Here is a 20,116-nt window from a genome sequence, read left to right on the forward strand (position 1 = left end):
ATCCCGATTGTTTTAACCTAGTCCACTGTTCTGTCACACTCATGAGCTCACTCTGTTGCCCACCGTTGCTCTGCTATCAAATTTGATCAGACATTTGCTTAGTTCTTGAAGGGCTGCCTATGGAAGGCCACTGGCACTGGATGTTAGCGGACTAAAGATTTTAGGGTCCAGAGGAGCCACGTCGGCATACAAAGTGCCATTACTCAAATAGCCGATGGATGCCATCTATAACTCAGTGCCGGATTTAGATGGAGGGAGGCCCTAGGCTATACCACTTACAACCCTTACAACCCCCACCCTTACAACTACAGGAAGATGGAAGAGTGTTTTAAACAAAGCTGAGGATGACGACGGCTGTTTAAAATTCCACAATTCCTTGTATAAAGGATAAAAGTGTGAGCTGAAAATTCTTACTATCCACATTAATTTCTTGTGGCTTTTTAGCCTCTCCCTGTCCAGTAAGTGACTCTTGCATTAGTTTTACATTTTCATTTTGAGCTGGCACCATGGCCGCTTCCTCATAATCAGCTTGCTATTCCGCGTCCTGCTTTGCTGTTTCTGTTTTTGGGAGGTTTCTTCTGGTTGAATGTTAGTAGTTCTCTGGATAACTCCACCACACTGATTTCCTTGTGTTAGTATCAATTTACCTGCTTCACCGCTGGTGCTTGTTGCTTCCGTCAGTGGCTGATGCACGAAAGCAGTGATTGGTCTTAACTTCTTTACCGTATCATTATCAAGTCTCTTTCTCTTGTGCTTGCTAGCACCACTTTCAAATCTTTTACTCGTGCTCAGATTAGAATCTGAAAATAAAATTATCATTAACAGTTATTAGAAAGGAAAACATGAAGGGGTGCTCTCACAAAATGGGGCCCACTCCAGTGAAGGAAAAAATTTAACTTTTTTTCTGTATATTTGGGCAACTTCTCTTTAAATAATTGTTCCTTATTGACAATTATATTACAAAATCTGAATCAAATCTGCTTCTAAAAACCGTTTACAAAACGACCATGCTTTTTCCTATCGTTAACAAAGACGCTATACACCAGCAGTGTTATTACTAACCTGACTTGATGAAAACAGCAGCGTCCCCTGCAGATACTTGCACAGCGTTTTTCAACTTATCCATCTCACTGCTTTCCTGGAAGGACAACATCAGTACAGAAACCAATGCTAGTGTCGAGTTATCAGCTTAAGACGGTACTATTTTGAAATGGAATGCAAGGAAAATTACTGAAGGGTTTAGAGACTACAGTGCGTTACGACAGCATGTGTAAGAAAGGCCTATGCCAGTGGCAAAAATATTATATACCTTGCTGGAGGCCCCCTAGATGTTGGGGCCCTAGGCTTCAGCCTGCCAGGTTTATAAGTAAATCCGGCACCGCTATAGCTGTATCCAGAATCTGATTATGGACACTAATCCTGTATTCACTCTCTGCCCCAGTAAGTCTCATCTTGCGCCATCTCTCCCGGCATGGTTTTCTTCTTCGCCACTTCGCCACCCCACTTCCGTTGCCTGAATGCGCACGCAATTCTTTGATGATGTCAGCTGTAAAAGGGTCTCTGAGTTCAACATTTCGAAAGCGCGGCGTCCGCGTGGCGTGGCGGTCTATTCGGTTGCCTGCCAGCACGGGGATCGCTGGTTCGAATCCCCGTTATCTCCGGCTTGGTCGGGCACCCCTACAGACACAAGCGGCTGTGTCTGCGGGTGGGAAGCCGGATGTGGGTATGTGTCCTGGTCGTTGCACTAGCGCCTCCTCTGGTCGGTCGGTTAAGAGGAGAGGTGATTAGCGAGCAGCAGAATGGTTTCATGCCATGAAAGGCCACTACAGATGTAATGTTTGTTTTGAGACTCTTGATGGAGAAGTATAGAGAAGGTCAGAAGGAGCTACACTGTGTCTTTGTGGATTTAGAGAAAGCATATAATAGGGTGCCGAGAGAGGAGGTGTGGTATTGTATGAAGAAGTCGGGAGTGGCATAGAAGTATGTAAGAGTGGTGCAGGATATGTATGAGGGCAGTGTGACAGTGGTGAGGTGTGCAGAAGGAATGATGGATGGGTTCAAGGTGGAGGTGGGATTACATCAAGGATCGGCTCTGAGCCCTTTCTTGTTTACAATGGTGATGGACAGGTTGACGGACAAGATCAGGCAGGAGTCTCCATGGACTATAATATTTGTGGATGACATTGTGATCTGTAATGAGTGTAGGGGACAGGTTGAGGAGAGCCCGGAGAGGTGGAGGTATGCATTGGAGGGAAGAGGAACGAAAGTCAGTAGGAGCAAGATGGAATACATATGGGTGAATGAGAGAGAGGACAGCAGAATGGCGAGGATGCAAGGAGTAGAAGTGATGAAGGCATATGAGTTTAAATACTTGGGGTCAACTGTTCAAAGTAACGCAGGTAGTGCAGAAGAGAGGTGAAGAAGAGAGTGCAGGCAGGGTGGAGTGGGTGGAGAAGAGTGTCAGGAATGATTTGTGACAGAAGGGTACCAGCAAGAGCTAAAGGGAAGGTTTACAAGACAGTAGTGAGACCAGCTATGTTGTATGGTTTGGAGATGGTGGCACTGATGAAAAAACAGGAGGCGGAGCTGGAGGTGGCAGAGTTGAAGATGATAAGATTTTCATTCGGAGTGATGAAGAAGGACAGGATTAGGAACGAGTATATTAGAGGGACAGCTCAGGTTGGACGGTTTGGAGACAAAGCAAGAGAGACATGTGTGGAGGAGAGATGCTGGGCATTGGGAGAAGGATGCCGGATGTGGCACTGCCAGGCAAAAACAGAAGGCCAAAGAGGAGGTTTATGGATGTGGTGAGGGAGGACATGCAGGTGGCTGGCGTAACAGAGGAAGATACAGAGGACAGGAAGAAATGGAAACGGATGATCCGCTGTGGCAGCCAAGAGTAGTAGTAATAGTAGTAGTAGTAGTAGTAGTAGTAGTAGTAGTAGTAGTAGTAGTAGTAGTAGTAGTAACAATTATTAATTAGATGTCTTTATTCATTCCAGTTCATGCAGACCCACAAATCAACACCAGGGAATTGGGAAAGTAGAGGCAGAGGCTGTTCTCAAAACACTACAGGGCTTCTAAACCTGTAGACCCTTTATTTGTGATCCGCCGACACCACCTAATCATTGTGACTAATTGAGCTTAACTTCAATGACTGGTCTGCTTTGTATCTTCTAGACTAAGAGCATGAATATTTAAGTAATTTCATTTTAAAGGTGCTATATATGGGATTTAGAGCATTAACGTAGCAGCAAACGACTATTTGCTATGTAAAGAGATAGTGGAGTAATGGCGTCCTGAGTAGAGAAGGAAGTCGCCCTCCCTCTGTCTGTGTTGTAATCTGAGTTTCTCTGTTCTTAGTTTTGGAGGCCGGTCCGGCCACGCGTGCATGTGAGTGCATGTGAGGTAGCTACCGTTAGCAGGGTAGCTAGCAAGCTAATAACTATGTGACATGGGTTTAGGTCACTTGGCAGATCGAAGTATTATTGAAATATTATAGTGTTGAGGGAAGTCATGTTGGTAGTGTTTGTTACAGCTGTGTTTCACCGACCATAGCATTTACTTGATACTACTCCAAGTAGCCTGCAGGTGACTCCAAAAGCTGCATGCAAATTGCCTTATTTTTTCATTAGAGGCAGAGTTTTAGAGTTCCACGGTGACTATGTACCACCGGACCGCCGTTTCCCATTCTACCAAAGATGAGAAAGCACTTTCTAGTCATGGAGGAGAATTCATTTCGCAAGAGTTTAGCAAGAGAACAGGTGACCTTTGTTTACTGCAAGGTGTTCATTCGAAGGTGTTAGGACCCTCTGTTATGTTTGAGGCTCCTCAGTAAAGAAAAAAAAACATTTATTGGGTTCTTCCAATAAATGTGTCCAGATGAACTGATTCTGGCCCTGTGATGGCCTGACGGCTTGTCCACGGTGTCCATTATTAGTCAGATCTACAGACTGCCTCTGTTCAAGAGAGGCCTGATATTTCCTCTTCCAGACCCACCTTTAGCCATAGATGATAAATGATTTTATAGTTAATTTGTAATCACAGTTGGTGATCTACCAACTGCACACTTACTCCTGACATGCGCTCGTGGTCTACTCTCGTCCCATAACACTGAACAACAAACATTTTCAAACGTTTAAAAATAAAGATTATGATCAACAATGTCAAGCTGAACTCAATCACGTAGGAATTTGGAGAAACATCAAAATAACCTTTGTTGAATTTAACATGTTTAATCGCATAACGATGTTTTCACACTGTGTTACTTCAACCGAGCTTAATTTTGTTCTTTTGCAGCTGATTTTTGTTTTGTACTCAGCATCTGGTGCCACTCGTGTCAGTGTCCAAAAATAGTCAGCCAGCATTGATGGATCCCAGTTGCCCTGATACCTCTTTTTTGCATGGTCCCAATGTCCTGGTGAAACCTTTCACCATGTTCGTCCCTGACTGCACCAGGATCAGCAGGGAAGAAGTCCTAACCCTAACCCTAACCCTAATGCAGAAAATAATTTTTCCATGACATGTGGCACTTCATGGTTTTTGCATGATTTAAGCGTGTTGTCAAGCAGCTCAGTGTAGTTTGGTGCTCTGTAGTTGCCAAGAAAATTCTCAACAACATCCTTAAATGCCTTCCATGCCATTTTCTCTGGCCCCACCAGCAGACCTTCTAACTTCCTGTCGTCGGTGACCTGTCTGACTTGTGGACCAACAAGAATGCCTTCCTTAATCTTGGCACCAGTTATTCTTGGAGACATCTGTCTCAAATAGTGAAATCCATCACCTTCTTTGTTCATTGCTCTCACAAAAATGCTCATCAATCCAAGTTTTATATGAAGAGGAGGCAGAAATACTTTGTTGGGTCGACAAAGTGGTTTATGCTCCACACTTTCCTGCCCTGGAATGAAATGCTGACGGGGCGGCCAGTTCTTTTTAATGTAATGTGACTCTTTAGCACAGATGTCTCGTTCACAAAGGAAACAACAGAACTTTGTATATCCGAGCTGCATTCCTAGTAGCAGTGGCAATTACTTTTAGATCACCACAGATGTTCCAGTCGTAATTGTTGTACTGTATGTGTTTCAACAACAGTTCCATGTTATTGTAGGTTTCTTTCATGTGCACTGCATAGCCAGTGGTTACTGAAGGGTGGACATTGCCAGTGTGTAACAGGACCGCATTCAGGCTTAACTTTGACGAATCTATAAAAAGACGGCATTGTTGTGGGTCATGCACACAACCCAAAGCAAAGAACCGTCCATCAATGTCAGTGCAGAAACAGAGGTTGTCAACCTGCATAAAGAAGTTTGTCAAATATTCTTGACGGTTCTGAAAGATAAAAAATTTTGTACCTGGTGACAACAAACCCCATCCCAGATAGCAAAATTGCTGTGGCCCGGACCCGTCCCACGCCCGACACTTCATCCGGCCCACATGCCGCGTGGAATGATGGCGCTTGGGTGGTCCGCTCCCCAGATAGCATCCGGATGTGGGCCACTTCAGACAATGATGCAGATCTGGCAAACAGGAGACCAAGTACCATCATTCCACGCGGTATGTGGGCCGGATGAAGTGTCGGGTGTGAGACGGGTCCGGGCCACAGCAGTTTTGTTATACGGGTTCTGTTTGCCAGATCTGGGCCGGAACCAAGCCATAGCAATGCTGCATGTGCCACATATTTGCCAAAGGTGGCCCATATTTGTTTTGTGATATTTGGGCCATATTCACCATTTACCACACGGGCCACTTCAGGGTCACGTCCAGATTACATGTTGCCGAGAGCACCGCATCTTTGCCAAAAAAGGCCCACATGGAATTTGGCATGTTTGGGCCATATTTGCTATTATACATGTGGGCCATTTCAGGCTCACATCCAGTTTGTCAGGACCAGAAGAAGGCCATCGGTGCCGCATCATTGCCTGAAGTGGCCCACATCCGGATGCTATCTGGGATCCTTGCAATCTTGAACCAAGTAGTCCTGCTTTAGCTTTTGACAAATCCAAGTCTCTGACCAGGTCATTCAATTCTGGCTGTGTTATCAGATGAGGATAACCGGGCATAAAGGGTTCAACATCTGGATCAGTGTCATTTTCCACATCTGGTTCATGTGTTTTGGCATCTTCATCTGCCTCGCCTAGGCTCCATATCTCTGGTGGCTTTGAGTCCAAACAGCATCTGTAAATGTGAGCAGCTTTTATATATAGCCTGTCTACCAGCATCTAACCTGACTAAGCCTGCCCAGGCATACCCAAGACAATATTTGCATAGCACCTACACTGACTGCATGCTCAGGCATGCTTGGACTGACCAAAACAGCTTGCTTTGTGGGCAATATAGTAGACTTAAAATATGACAGGAAATCACAAAAATAGATTATATCTACAAAAAAGTATGCGATAGGGAAATTTTAAGGTGATTTTCGTGATCAGCAGCCAAAAATCCATAAAATATACCCGAAAGTGTACAGGAAGCAAAATCTTCGTTGTCCAGTGAATTTACAAGATATCCAGTAGATGGCGCTATGCCGCAGCGTGGCCCGACTATCAAGGGAGGGGCCGTTAATAGTCCTTAAAATGTGCGTTCGTTCTGCAAAGGCTGGTATTACATTGATTTGAACTTTATCAGAGATGTCTTGGGAAAACCCTCTATACCATTCTCAAGACTTCTTTGCGTTCTTAACAAATATACAACGGGAAGTAAACCGATATGCGAGGCTGCCTTGTTTCATTCATTTTAACAAATAACTCCGGCCGCATGCTGTTTGTGAGGATTCTGGGGGATAAACAGTAATTGACCCATTTCAATTTCCTTCCAATGGGAGAAAAAGTGCCAACAATCTTTAGTCATGTACACAGAGGCTTGTTGCTTCACTCAGGCGTATTTCAAATCAAATTTAAAAAGTGTAGTTCCAGTCTAGTCCGCTGGGGGCGCCGACAATCGTTATTTTAGATATTTTGTTTAGTTACGTTTCTCAGACTTACACGACGTCAGTTAGATCCAGCAGATTCAGTATCATTAGGCCCAACTGAGTAAGCACTCGTTATAATGCTTCATATAGGAGAGGCGTTATGATAAACAGACCAATCAGGTCTACAACTTACTGATATATGTAGACCTGCTGTGTTATAATTACACTTCTCAAGAGCGTTGTGCTCTTTTCGGGAAACCGCATCAGTGCATCTGTGTGACCTGCTGTTCTCATTGCCGTTATATCTGAAAGCCTAACCGAGAGTCAATACACTCCAGATGTTATTTTTTACTACAATATTCCACTTTATTTATTTTACATCTGATGAAGATCTGAAGAGAATGGTGTGCTTCGTGAAATGAGCATCAGATGAAGCGGACAAAACCATAATAATAATAATAATACAGTTTTCACAATTGTTTAAACACATTAATTGGAACATCAGGCACAATGTGCACAACCTGAAACTCACGCACCAACTGCCTAAACCAGTTCTGCTGAACCCCAAGCACAGTTTCTGCTTTAGACTCAGATTCCCATTCCATACCACACATTTCTTCACAGCACTGCACACGATTCTTTATATCTTGCACACTCTTCCTGAATTCCCTCTCTCGGTGTTCCCACAGAACACACCGCCCATCACGTTTCTAAAATCCAAAGGCTGTTGTGCACTTTGCAATCAGCAATTCGCCATAGAAGGGTCCCGGATGAGCTCCTGGTTTGTTTGGGCGAACAACGGATGGTGGCAACATTGACGAGAGAGGTGGGCAGCAAGGCAGAGGAGGGAGAGTAAGAGGAGGAGGGAGAGGACGAGGAGGAGGAGGAGGAGGAAGACAAGGAGGAAGAGGACAAGGAGGAGGAAGGAGAAGAACCATAATCTCAGATGAGATTAGGGCCACTGTCATGGATCATGTGGTCAACCATGGTTTGGCCCTGAGGGAGGCCGAGTATACATAAAAACATTATATGGTAATATTCTACATCCAACAGGTGGAAGTGTAACACTGAACATGCAAAGGGCACGATTCTACTGATAAAGCATCATATGGTGTTTTCCAGTCATACTATATGGTGTTCTCCATTCTGCACATCAGTGTTCAATGGGTGCTGAGCAATGTCTACTCATATGATGCGTGTGTTTGTCATTTGAAAAGGAAATACCATTTAGTGAAGAGCTAACACTGTTTTGGGGGCAAAGTGTGCGTTTGCAAGAGGAGCGTGGGATTCTGCATTTTGTACGTTGAGTTTTGTGATTCGTGTTGAAGGTTTTGAGAAAGCGAGGCGGTCTATCGGGAAATGCGTTTAAGCAATTGTGAAAAACTGTAATAACAACAACAACAACAACAACAACAACAATAATAATCATACATTTTGATGAAGCCAATTTCATTATGATTTAAGGGCACTTCCCCCCGAGCCTCCGCGCGCGGCCGCGAGCCTACCGTGCGCGTGAAACAGACCGGTTGGCTCGCGGCTGTGCCCCCGGGAGCGCGTGCCTGAGCTGTTGCGTCATGTGAAACTCGACCTTCCCCGCTCCTTTGTCAGCGCGGAGTCTGGACCAGCGGGGCGGAGTCTTGACCAGCGGGGCGGAGTCTTGATTAGCGGGGCGGAGTCTGGACCAGTGGGCGGAGTCTTGACCAGCGGGGCGGAGTCTTCACCAGCGGGGCGGAGTCTGGACCAGCGGGGCAGACCAACTCCTCAGGAGCGTTTTCCCATTTTCTGTGACCGAAGGAAACTGGGTTCTTCTGCCCAGTAGCTGTCTTCAGGGTGGTAAATGTACACGGATGTGGATCTCTGACACTCTTAGACTCAGAAATTGTTTTCTTTTTGTTTTGTGTGGTGAAAGCAGAGGTGGAAAAACCCGGTCCGGAAAGTTAAAACCCTAACTGTGTCTTTACTCCACACATGTACTAAACCATCAGATTGCACTGACTGGTTTCCCAAAACAGCCGGTTTAATGCATGGGTGGAGTAAAGACACGGTTAGGGTTTTTACTTTCTGGACCGGGTTTTTCCACCTCTGGGTGACATTTCAATATCTGGAATACTGTTGGTTTTAACGTCAGTTTTGTAAATAAACAGGTAGAGAAGAATAGAATAAATCTTAGTTTATTCTTGTGGCTGTCAGTATTTTCCATGTGAGTTGGTGAAACGTGCCCAAAATCCTTCACTTTTCCGGTTTACGTGGTCTCGAATCCCACACGCCTATCTCCATCTATCATGTATATATTTAAATACAGTCATACGCAGCTTCTGCAATGTGCTGGAGGATGTCCCGACAGCAGAGGGCGCTGTTCTCCCAATAATACTGCTACAGCGGTGCCGCTATAACATGGCCTCAAACACTGAAGGCTATTTTCACACATTAATTTATGGTAACCAGCGATAAACCACTTTCCAGATAACGACAATGTGAAGCTAATGGATCACAGTCCATCTAAATCAAATTACTGTTGTGCCCCGAGTGGAAGGTGGCAGGGGAAATTTGCAGCAGTACAGGTTTCATGGTCAAATATAAAGAACACGTAGCAATCCAAATGAGAGCACAGTGTGCCCTATCAGATGTGGGATTTCAAATAGAAAAATAATCAATTTGAGAAGATCTGTTACCATGCATGGGTTGAAACTAGCTACTTTGCCCTTTGACATGATAAACATAAAAATAACGCCGTCCAGCCTGCAACCATGGCCTCCTTTTCTTTGGATGTAAATCTAAAAATGAATGCAACTCGGGCATACTCACACTGCATAATAACCCATGAAAGCATGTTGATTAAAAAAAACAAAAACAGGTTGATGCTTTGTGTGATTTTTCCATTGTCACGCTTTGGCAATATTACGTCATGCCGGTAATTTGGATTTGATTTCTGATGCCTTGCTCGGTGGCAGTTTCACTCGCTCATCTCTCTGGTTTTAAATGGCGAGGCCTGGCTGATATCTGCTGGACCGGTGGTCCAACTCTGCAGCTAAAGAGAGAAAATTCTCAGGTTCTGATGGGAGCCTTTCGTCCATGGCAGGGGTGGGTAAACCAGGGGTCATGGAGAGCCATGTGTATGCAGGTTTTCCTTCCAGCCGGACTCCACACCAGGTGAGGTCACTGATTAGCAACCCTTCAACCAAAGAGGAGGAATGTATCAGTGAAGTCACCTGGTGTGGAGTCCGGCTGGAAGGAAAACCTGCATAGCCATGGCTCTCCGTGGCCCCTGGTTACCCACCCCTGGTCTATGGAGAGGCCTTCCTAATAACGCACACCGACTCGTTACTTCAATGGGACCTCTGTGTATCACAGACACATGCATGCAATCCATCGAGGATGCACTGACTCAGTACTCACTATACACGTTTACCCATTTAACCCATGAGAACAAACGGGCACCGAACACTTGGACTGGGAAAACTGGAAACGAGCCTTCGGTCACGGAGAGTTGAACCAGGTTCATGTGGAGCCTCCTTGCACACTTACATTTTAACAACGGTCACTGAATAACAGCACAGCGTAGGGCTAAAGATAGACTGGGCCATGCCACGACTTAGACAGCCTGTCCTTAAAGCGAGTGCGGCCCACAATTATGTCGATTCTACCCAGAAAGCCAAGGTTTTGATTTTTTTTACTTACTTATGTAAAGTTTATGACACACCATGTCTGTGAATGTGCTCATTCACCCAGGTCATCCGAAGGAGCCGAATCAAGCGCAGCTGGATAACCATGGCGATGGTTCTGTATACCAAGTCCAGTTGAGCTCGATTCGACTCCTCTGGGTATTTCTGACACGCCACGCACAATAACGGCGTGACGCATCCAAGAGAGTCCAAATCCAGTTACAACTATCAGTAGTCGGGGTGTAGTAGTGCAGGTTGCGCAACGTGATGGCGTCAATAAAGGCGCCTTTCCTTTATCATTCAGCCATTCAGTGCACGCTGCGCATGCGCGCTGTTGTTGTTTCTTTCCTCTCTCTCTTTCTTTATTCGCTACGCTTCAATGTGCACCGCTGAACTTTGACACGAGGAGGGCAGCCGCCTAACCACCCCATCTCCTAGTCCAGGGGTTCTCCACCTTTTTGGGGTGCTGGACCCCCTGCGTATTTTTGATCTACCCTGAGGACCCCTCCACCTGATCTTGGGGGAGGGGGGGTTGCAATTTGATAGAAACAGTAGAAACTGCATTTTAAATTGCATTATAGCATTTATTCACTCTTTGGGGCAAAAATAAGAGCTTTCAGTTGTAACTTAGATATAGTTAACAAAACAGAGTTCTTATGCAGTAACTTTCAGATATATGTAACAAAACAGAATATGTATTCAGTAACTTTCAGATATATGTAACAAAACAGAATATGTATTCAGTAACTTTCAGATATATGTAACAAAACAGAATATGTATTCAGTAACTTTCAGATATATGTAACAACACAGAATATGTATTCAGTAACTTTCAGATATATGTAACAAAACAGAATATGTATTCAGTAACTTTCAGATATATGTAACAAAACAGAATTCTTATGCAGTAACTTTCAGATATATGTAACAAAACAGAATATGCATTCAGTAACTTTCAGATATATGTAACAACACAGAATTCTTATGCAGTAACTTTCAGATATATGTAACAAAACAGAATATGTATCCAGTAACTTTCAGATATATGTAACAAAACAGAATATGTATTCAGTAACTTTCAGATATATGTAACAACAGGATTTTTACGCAGTAACTTTTAACAATGCAAACGGGAGAGAGATCTCTTATAAAATACAATAAATTACACTGGTGAAACAGATGTAATTAGAGAAAAAAGTCCCGTCACCCTTTACAGCGTAGCGAATTCAGGGGGCAGTCCGGGAGACCGTCGCCACAGCCCGTACGCGAACCCGTGACTCCCGCACCGCAAACGACGACGTTAACCAGTCCACTAAAGCGTCCGACCCGTTAGTCAAGGACCAACGCGTCTACTTATCCATGCACGTTACAATAGTTTCGGTAGATAAAGGTCTCAGTCACATTTGAGTAAAAGAATCCTATTTCTATAAATGTCATAGGATCTTTTTTTTTTAAAAGATATTTTATTTTCACGGACGCCTTGCAATTACACCACGGACCACTAGGGGTCCGCGGACCCCCGGTTGAGAAACACTGTCCTAATCTATGATGCGGAGAAACATACACTGGTAGGGGTAGTTTGGGGAAGGAGGAGGGGTTAATGGCCGGGGGGAGGGGGGAGGAGGAGGAGGAGGAGGGGGGGGGTGTAGATCGCAGTCAGAGCACTGGTAGAGCAGGCTGGGTTTGGGTAGCGACAGATGTCTATAGGAGACAGAGAGGGCCACTCCTCGGCGAAGCACACTCAGTCCCAGATTGCAGCTCAGTGAGCGGAGCAGCAGCCGCAGCAGCAGCAGCCGCCCCCCCGCCAGGCTTCTTCTTCTTCTCCTCCTCCTCCTCTTCTTCTTCTTCTTCACTCTTCCACCGGGAGGATCAGAGCGCGGCACTTTTTTCCCCCCTACGGGTCGAGTTAAGGGACAAACACAGGTCAGTCAACTTTTAACACGTAAACCTGTCTCTCTCTCTCTCTCCCCCACCCCCCTCCTCCCTTGTGTAATGGGGGGACGCCGAGACTGTGGGCCGGTACCGGTCCGCCATCGCGGAGACAAAGAAATGTGGCGAGAAAGGAAAGAAAAAGCGAAAGGCAGGACCTGTGATTTTCAGCCGTCACGCTGCAACCCATCCATTGTTCTCCGTGTAGTCCCACTGATGGTATATAAAAATGTATATGTAGGCTATATATGTATATATATATGTATATATATATGTATATATATATGTATATATATGTATATATATATATATGGACGCCTGTATGGCGATAACGACGTCTGTCGTGATTAGCTCCCAGCCAGCTGCGGTACCGTATTCACGATGAACGACGACGGCCGAATTTTCCAATCCTAGCGCAGGCAAACAAGAGAACACACAGCCTCCAGCCAAACCCTGGATGGGTGGATGGATGGATGGGTGGATGGATGGGTGGATGGGTTACCCGACATAGTGACCAAGATCTCCATTACAACGACGACGAGCTTCAGCCCGATCGTCGTCGTCGTCTCCCCCTCCTCGCTGCGATGCGTTCATAAGAACAAAAAAGGGCAGAGCAGATGAGAGGGGGAGAGAGGGGGGAGGTAGCGGGGGGTACAGACTGGAATGGGGGATGGATGGATGGAGACCCTGTTTCGTAATGTCGTGCCGGATCCGACCGGCACCTCTCGGGTTGTGGGCCACCTGCCTTCCGGCTCTCCATCTGCGAGGGTCGCGCTCTTCATCTGGCCAGCGCGTTTATATTTCTGCACATGTTGCGCCCCGAAAAGAAAGGGGAAAAAACTAATTGCTGGGTTTTACTCCCCCCCCTCCCTCCGAAGTCCTTAATTGGCTCGTCTCTCTGCGAGGATGGGTGATGAACTAATTGATTAATTGATCTCTGGCGTGGCACTCGCGTGACGCACGTCCGCGAACAAACCGCCAGCGTCAAAATGTGCGGCAGTGAAAGTTCAATGGGGGCGTTGTGATGGAGAACCAAAAAAAAAAAATCAGTTAAACAATTAATGACCATTTTGCTCTTAATTGTGCCTGAATATGTTTGCTAGCTGGATGATTTCATAGGTAGTCCACTTTTTTTTCCTCATCAGCATCTGGGCTTTTGTGTTGCCTGGTCGTATGATGAGTTGACTCTGCTAAAATGGCACAGCACAGGTCCCCATTAAAAGGTATATAAATGTTAATCAGCTCTTGGCATAATATAGTCATTTGATGACGTTTAAGACATGCATACTGTGCCATGATGACGTAACACCACTGTGTTTGCTGCACCGATGTACTGAAACGTTGGTGGACTTCCCTTTACTTTACAGTCGACTCTGCATCACCTCCCCCTCGGTGCTCTGCAACCTCGTGATTTACAAATTAGGCACTGGATGGAGACCCCCACCCCACCCCACCCACCCACCCAGTCTTTACATGGCAAATCCTCACGTCAGTGTACAGATAGACTATAGGCCGCACAATTCTTTAGTCGCCAACTTCCTTTCCTCTGCAGCCCCACTGTCGTTGGTTATCATGTTCTCCAATTGGGAGTCCATAAAGCAGACGTTTTCGCACATTTCTACGAGTAGTAGACGCTCTGGGAGCCAAGCCTACACTTTTGCACATCTCTTTTATCATTCTCAGATTTCTGCTTGTAGGCCTGTTAGTCCCCAGTCAAGGGTAAACTGGCACCAAATGCATTTGAGGCGTTCTTTTCCAAGACAAGTTGGACTAAACGTGATCCACCAAAGTCTGCATGCGGCCTTTCATATGGGCAGAAACTGGAAAGGGTCCCTGGGTTTTCTAGGCCCTCGGCCTTTATAGAGGCTTGGCTGCTCTGACGCCAGTCGGATTAAATAACTAATTGAAAAGCAGATATTGTTTAGGCTCATTGATGAGAAATGGCGACCATATATGTCTGTGTGTTGGACTTATGGAGCTATGGGTGCTCTCCATTTCATGCGTTGATTCAACATTTGGACGTTAATGTAAACGTGCGTAATGGAGACGGCAGCCTGTGCCAGCATGGCATGACACACCCGGTCTTGATTGCTCCATTGCAGCACTATGGACAGTTCCCAGTTTGTTCACACCCTTGCCAGTGTTCATTACCTTACCACAGTTCAAGTATCCCAAGGCTTTTGCCCTTTCATAAGTCCATAGCCTTCTTATGACACTTTGGACATTAACTACAAGCAAACATATACTGTTGCATATAATGTTTGCAGCCTTGGTTGAATCACATGCTAAGAAGATATTGAACAGACTTACGGAAACTGCAATAGGCTAACCAATTTGGCTTCTACCTGTTAGATTAATTGGACCTTCAGCATAATCCTATTGTCGTCCACTCTCCTGTGCAAATACAATTTCACAATCTATGCCAATCTATTTCACTCGATGGGCTATCTGCGAAGCCCTTGAGTTGTTCTATTATTGTTAGAGTGTCAGCTCCATCATTCTGCCAAAAGGCAATAATGTTGAACTTCCAGTTCTCTATTTTTTCAGCAATGGGAAGTTGCCTTCTGTGGCAATCGGCAACTCTTCCTCTAAATTCTCAGGGATGAAGTGCATGAATAACAAGTAGTGCTGCAAACCTTCCAGCTGAATAACATTCAATGTTAATGTTAGGCGAGGGTGGCTGCATCACATATCCAGTGCCTGTTTGCTCATTTTGACTTTTTTTTTTACACATGTTCTGTGGAATCTACTTTGGGCCCCAGGTTAAATGTTGCCGAACTGTTGCTTTAAAGTAGAATTCACCAAATATGCATGTGTTGCAGGTTGTTCACAGGAAGTTAAACGATCAAATCCTTGATCGGACTTGTTGAACAGGTGTAACGGAATTAAACAATCCGTTTTACTTTTTCGCAATTACTGCTTGACCCACTTGGCCCCTAATCTACTGTCAAACTGATTCTTTTCAAGGCAAGCGGTCATCTATCTGTCTGTCTGTCTGTCTGTCTGTCGTCCTTCTTTTTATTACTACTGGTACGCTGTAGTAGAAACAGCAGCAGCATTATGTCCCTTGGGTTTTCCCATGGCGATGTTTGCCATGTTGAGAGAGTTGTTGGTGAACAAATGTGCAACCAAAATGTACAAGGCCTGTGCTAGAATGGTGGGCTGGATTGGCACACAGCCACGCCCAAAATTCCTGAAAGGGTATGGAGCCGTTCGATCTCAGGGAGGTTCCCATGCAGTGGTCATTTGTCTTCTAGCCAAATTGTCTTTGGCAGAGAACAGTCTCCAGATTGAACTGTCGTCCTATTTGCGCTCTAATGTAAACTAAAGGGACTGTGTTGGAATCATTTGTATGCTTGCTTTAACTGAATGAAGATTAGTTTGTATCCATTGCCCTGATTCAAATCAAGCTGACTTGTTACCTCATTTTTTGATTAAACTGGAATATAATGAATGAATTTGAGTTCATCATCACAGTCCTCCATGGAGTCATGACATCCAAAATGGTCTAGCTGGATTTTCTACAATCAGTAATTCAAATTTTGGAAGGCAGTCCTTTTAAGTTCCTCTGTGGAAACTAATTTTCGTGATTTATGTTCCATTTGACAGTGTATAGCAAATATTGTCCGACAGCACAAAGAGACGAGTTAGAGTAAGGCACAACAAATGAAATAAACAGTGCCTCATAAATGAGTTATCTACTTCCTAATCCATATCTAAACTAACTCTGTTATCCACTTGTTCTTAGGAAACACCATGGGAGGCAAACTGAGCAAGAAGAAGAAGGGATATGATGTAAGCGATCCCAAAGAGAAGAAGGACGAAATCACAGCGGCAGCTGTGAGTGTTGTGGAGTCTGTTCAAGCTGCAGTGGAGAGCTCTGCGCCAGCGCCAGTAGCTGAGGTGACAGCTGAGGCTGCCAAAGTGGTATCAGCCGCAGTAGAGGAGGTCGTAGGGTCAGCTGTGGCAGCAGTAACTGAAGCTGTGGGGACAGTAGGAAAAGCCGTGTCTGAAGAGCAGGCACCATCAGCTCCAGCAGAGCCAGTCCCAGAAGAACCTGCTGAAGTTAAAAAAGAACCGGCTCCAGTCCCAGAAGAACCATCTCCAGTACCAGAAGAACCAGCTGCAGTCCCAGAGGAACCGGCTCCAGTCCCACAAGAACCAGCTGCAGTCCCAGAGGAACCAGCTCCAGTCCCACAAGAACCAGCTGCAGTCCCAGAGGAACTGGCTCCAGTCCCACAAGAACCGGCTGCAGTCCCAGAGGAACAAGTTCCAGTCCCACAAGAACCAGCTGCAGTCCCAGAGGAACCGGTTCCCGTCCCACAAGAACCAGCTCCAGTTCCACAAGAACCAGCTCCAGTTCCAGAGGAACCAGCTCTGGCAGAGCCTCCGGAGCCTGCAGCAGCTTTGGAAGAATCTATTTCAGCCCCAGAGTTGGTTGCTGTTGAGCTCAAACCTGAGCCTGTTGCTGCACCGGAAGAGATCCCAGTAGAGGAGCCAGTTCCAGTACAAGAACTTGTACCAGTGGCAGAGGCTAATACAGACTCCTCAGAAGTTGTTTCTGTCATTGCTGACACTGCACTCACAGAAGCAGAGACAGAGGCCGCCCCAGAGACTGTTAATGAGCCGGAACCCACTCTTGATGAGACAACCTCGACGATGGTGCTTGAGTCTGCTCCTGCCCCAGAACCAGAGCTTGAGACTGAGCCTGAGGCATCAGTAGAAGTACCTACTGATGTAGAGGCACCAGCCCCAATTTCAGAACCAGAACCAGAGGCAGAGCCAGAGCCAGAGCTCGTAACAGAGGTGCCTGCACCAGAGGAACAGGTAGCAGAGGCTGAGCCAGAACAAACACTGGCTGAGTCTGAACCTCCCAAACCTGAGGCTGTGGAAACAGATGCAACAGCAGTTGATGTCTCAGAGCCTGCAGCTGTGGAGGCTCCACCGGAGGTCCAGGTAGTGCAGGAGGAAACGGCTGCAGCAGTGGCACCCAACATGGAGGCAGCAGCAGAGCCACAAGCAGCAGAAAATGTCCCTGAGATTGTCATCTCCGAGTCAGCCTCTGCCAGTGAAGGCATCGCAGAGGCGGAGGTGGTGGCTGAAGTCTCAGCCGAGAAGGAGGCCAGCCCAGAGCCTGAGGTGGAAGCCAAGATGGAGAATGGCGAATTAGAGAGCCCTTCTCTTACAGAGGAGGTGGCAGAGGTGGTTGCATCTCCTGCCATGAATGGAGAGTCCACCGATGCGTCTGAGAAATGTGTTAATGGTATCGAAAAGCCAGATGAGACTCCTGCCGTGGAGCAGAGTGACTGTGAACTGAAAAAGGATGTTACCCTGGGCGGGGATGTTCACGAGGCTCCAGATGCTCTATCTGACATGGTGGAGGCCATCAGTACTACGGTCAGCCAGGCAGTTGACTAGATCTGAAAAGATGCTCTCTGTCAAATTCAAATGTGAAGTCAGTTTTATCCTCTGCTGCAAGAAAAGCCATCTAAATGATAAACACCACCACACAGGCTTTCTGGCGTACTGAAACCACCACAGTGTCTGTTGTGGTAACTCAGGCTAAAAGATCCTTTTTTTTCTGAGTAACCAAAAATTAAATGCAACCACTCGGGGGGATAGAGACAGAGGGTAAAATAGCAAGTGCGTAGGAACAATGTATGTGCAAAGGGGAGCTTGTGTTTGGTATTGGAGGAATGAATACAGTCAGTAAACTGGACAGCAGAGCAAAGTGCTGGACATCAGCAGTGGAAGTGATGAATAAACGAATAGTTCTGTTTTTGTGTGTGAGCCTGATGAATAATACAAAATGTTCTTTCGGAAGCAACATCCAATCCTAGTATGCTATTTGATTTAGTCTTTCACATATCCTTTCTATAACTATATGAAAAGACGCGGATGAAATGTTTTGGTCTTTTATAACGATGCAACCTGAGGAATGTTCATTTTAACTTGATGGCTTGGAATAGAGAATAAAAAAAGAAAGAAGAGTGTTATAGCCGAACTGATCCTTCTTTTCCTTCCTTCTCACGCGTTGTCTACGTGGACTATCTGAGGGCTCCTTCGTGCTGCCTCGTCGACTTGAGAATTAAGGTTGAGCTTTATTTCCTGCGCAACGTGCCATTTTACGCCGAGGCAGTAATAACCTCGGTGGCCGCCCATAATGCCACCGGTTAGCGAGCGAATCTTCGGGCAAGCAAAATGTTCAAGCGGCGAAACCTGTCGGCGGCTTTATTATTTTGACACTTCCCGACCGGAAGCAGCAAAGCCGCACTATTTACATACCGACGCCATTCTGCTCGTTTCAGGCCGCACGCCGTCCGCCTGCATGGCCGTCGCTGCACGCGTCCGCTGTCGCAGGTCAGAGTTCGGCGGATCGTTGGCATCTGCGTACGGAGGACGATGTCCTCTTGGTCGCTGGCCACATCGCAAATATTTAGGTTGGCGGAGCTCTGCCAGCCGTGGTGTTTTACCTGCATGCCTTTGACTGGGCAAACAAGAGTGCACATTGCAGCGAAACACAAGGCAGAAACCATTTCCTCCTCCCCTCCCCACCCCACCCCCCCCCCCTCGGGGTCAACCTCCCCATGTCTCTCCCTCTTACATCATCAAGGTCTAAGCCGCAGCAGCACAGACTCCCGACATTTCACCGGCCCCAACGGTGAGGGCCGCTAGTGGGGGAGGGGGGGAGGGGCTGGAATGCTTGCAGGAGGCAGAGAAGGAGAAAAGAGGAGGGGTAAGGCGGAGGGGGAGGCTTGTTCTGAGAGAGGGATATGGGGAGCGGGGGTGGTGGGGGTGGGGGGGGCGCCTGTGCTGGGATGAAAGTGAATTCTCTGATGCAACACGGGGGTGGGGGTGGGGGTGTGGGGGGGGGGGAGACGGCCGTGACAAACAAGATAATCTCTCCGTTGGCTTCAGACGTTTTCAGACCGAGTTGCGGGATGCAACTGGGCACAAGGGGGGATGGAGACGTGCGGACAAGCTCGGCGGCTTGTCGCTGGCAGAGATCAACAGGTTTTCGACGCCCGGCCTGGTTTCTGCTTTGCAGAATGTCGCCGAGCCTGCTGCTCGCGCCTACCTCACAAAAAGGGGCGAGAGGATCTCTGTCAAGCAGGTGCCAAAGCACACGCATTAGCATGGGGGAGTCAAATGTGTGTGTGTGTGTGTGTGTGCGTGCGTGCGTGTGTTTTTGGTTGCACTATGGTCATACAATCCTGAAATACCTAACGGCCCGTGGGTCAGAACTTTAGAGAAGATTCGGGTCGTGATATGAGCGGTTCCATATGACAACTTGCAGCGCTATAATGAGGCCCTCCACATACCAGCTCTCTCCGATTTCTTAAAAAAAGAAGAAGAAGAAGAAGAGGAAGAAATGCCGTGGCCCTCAGATTTATGAAAGGAATGTTCTGGAGAGGGCTTGGGGGCTGGGAGGATGAACTTGCTGGCATGTTTTTTTCCTTCTTCTTCTTCTTCTTCTCCCTCGCCGGACTGACAGCGTGTCTCGCTTTATATGGATGTGGGATAGGTTGAATAGTCAAAAGGTCATTGTTTTGGAGGCTTTTTTTAAACTCTTGAAATGTATATCGTCACGCAAGTATGTCGCAGTAAAATGCGAGGT

The 20,116-nt window shown here is 46.4% G+C and overlaps 1 protein-coding gene across 1 annotated transcript; it reads left to right on the forward strand.

Annotated features, from left to right (window-relative positions):
* Positions 1-12,191: 12,191 nt before the first annotated feature.
* si:dkey-56m19.5 (magnetosome-associated protein MamJ) lies at positions 12,192-18,496 on the forward strand. Its single transcript, XM_056278698.1, has 2 exons — positions 12,192-12,492; positions 16,247-18,496. Exon 2 carries the CDS (start codon positions 16,255-16,257, stop codon positions 17,914-17,916), a length of 1,662 nt encoding a protein of 553 aa, XP_056134673.1. The 5' UTR covers positions 12,192-12,492; positions 16,247-16,254; the 3' UTR covers positions 17,917-18,496.
* Positions 18,497-20,116: the final 1,620 nt, after the last annotated feature.

The sequence above is a fragment of the Lampris incognitus genome, chromosome 4 (assembly GCF_029633865.1).
Source record: "Lampris incognitus isolate fLamInc1 chromosome 4, fLamInc1.hap2, whole genome shotgun sequence".
Classification (NCBI taxonomy): Eukaryota; Metazoa; Chordata; class Actinopteri; order Lampriformes; family Lampridae; genus Lampris; species Lampris incognitus.

What these genes read in the sequence shown, in the direction of transcription:
- si:dkey-56m19.5 (XM_056278698.1), top strand. Translation starts at nt 16,255, where the DNA reads ATGGGAGGCAAACTGAGCAAGAAGAAGAAGGGATATGATGTAAGCGAT.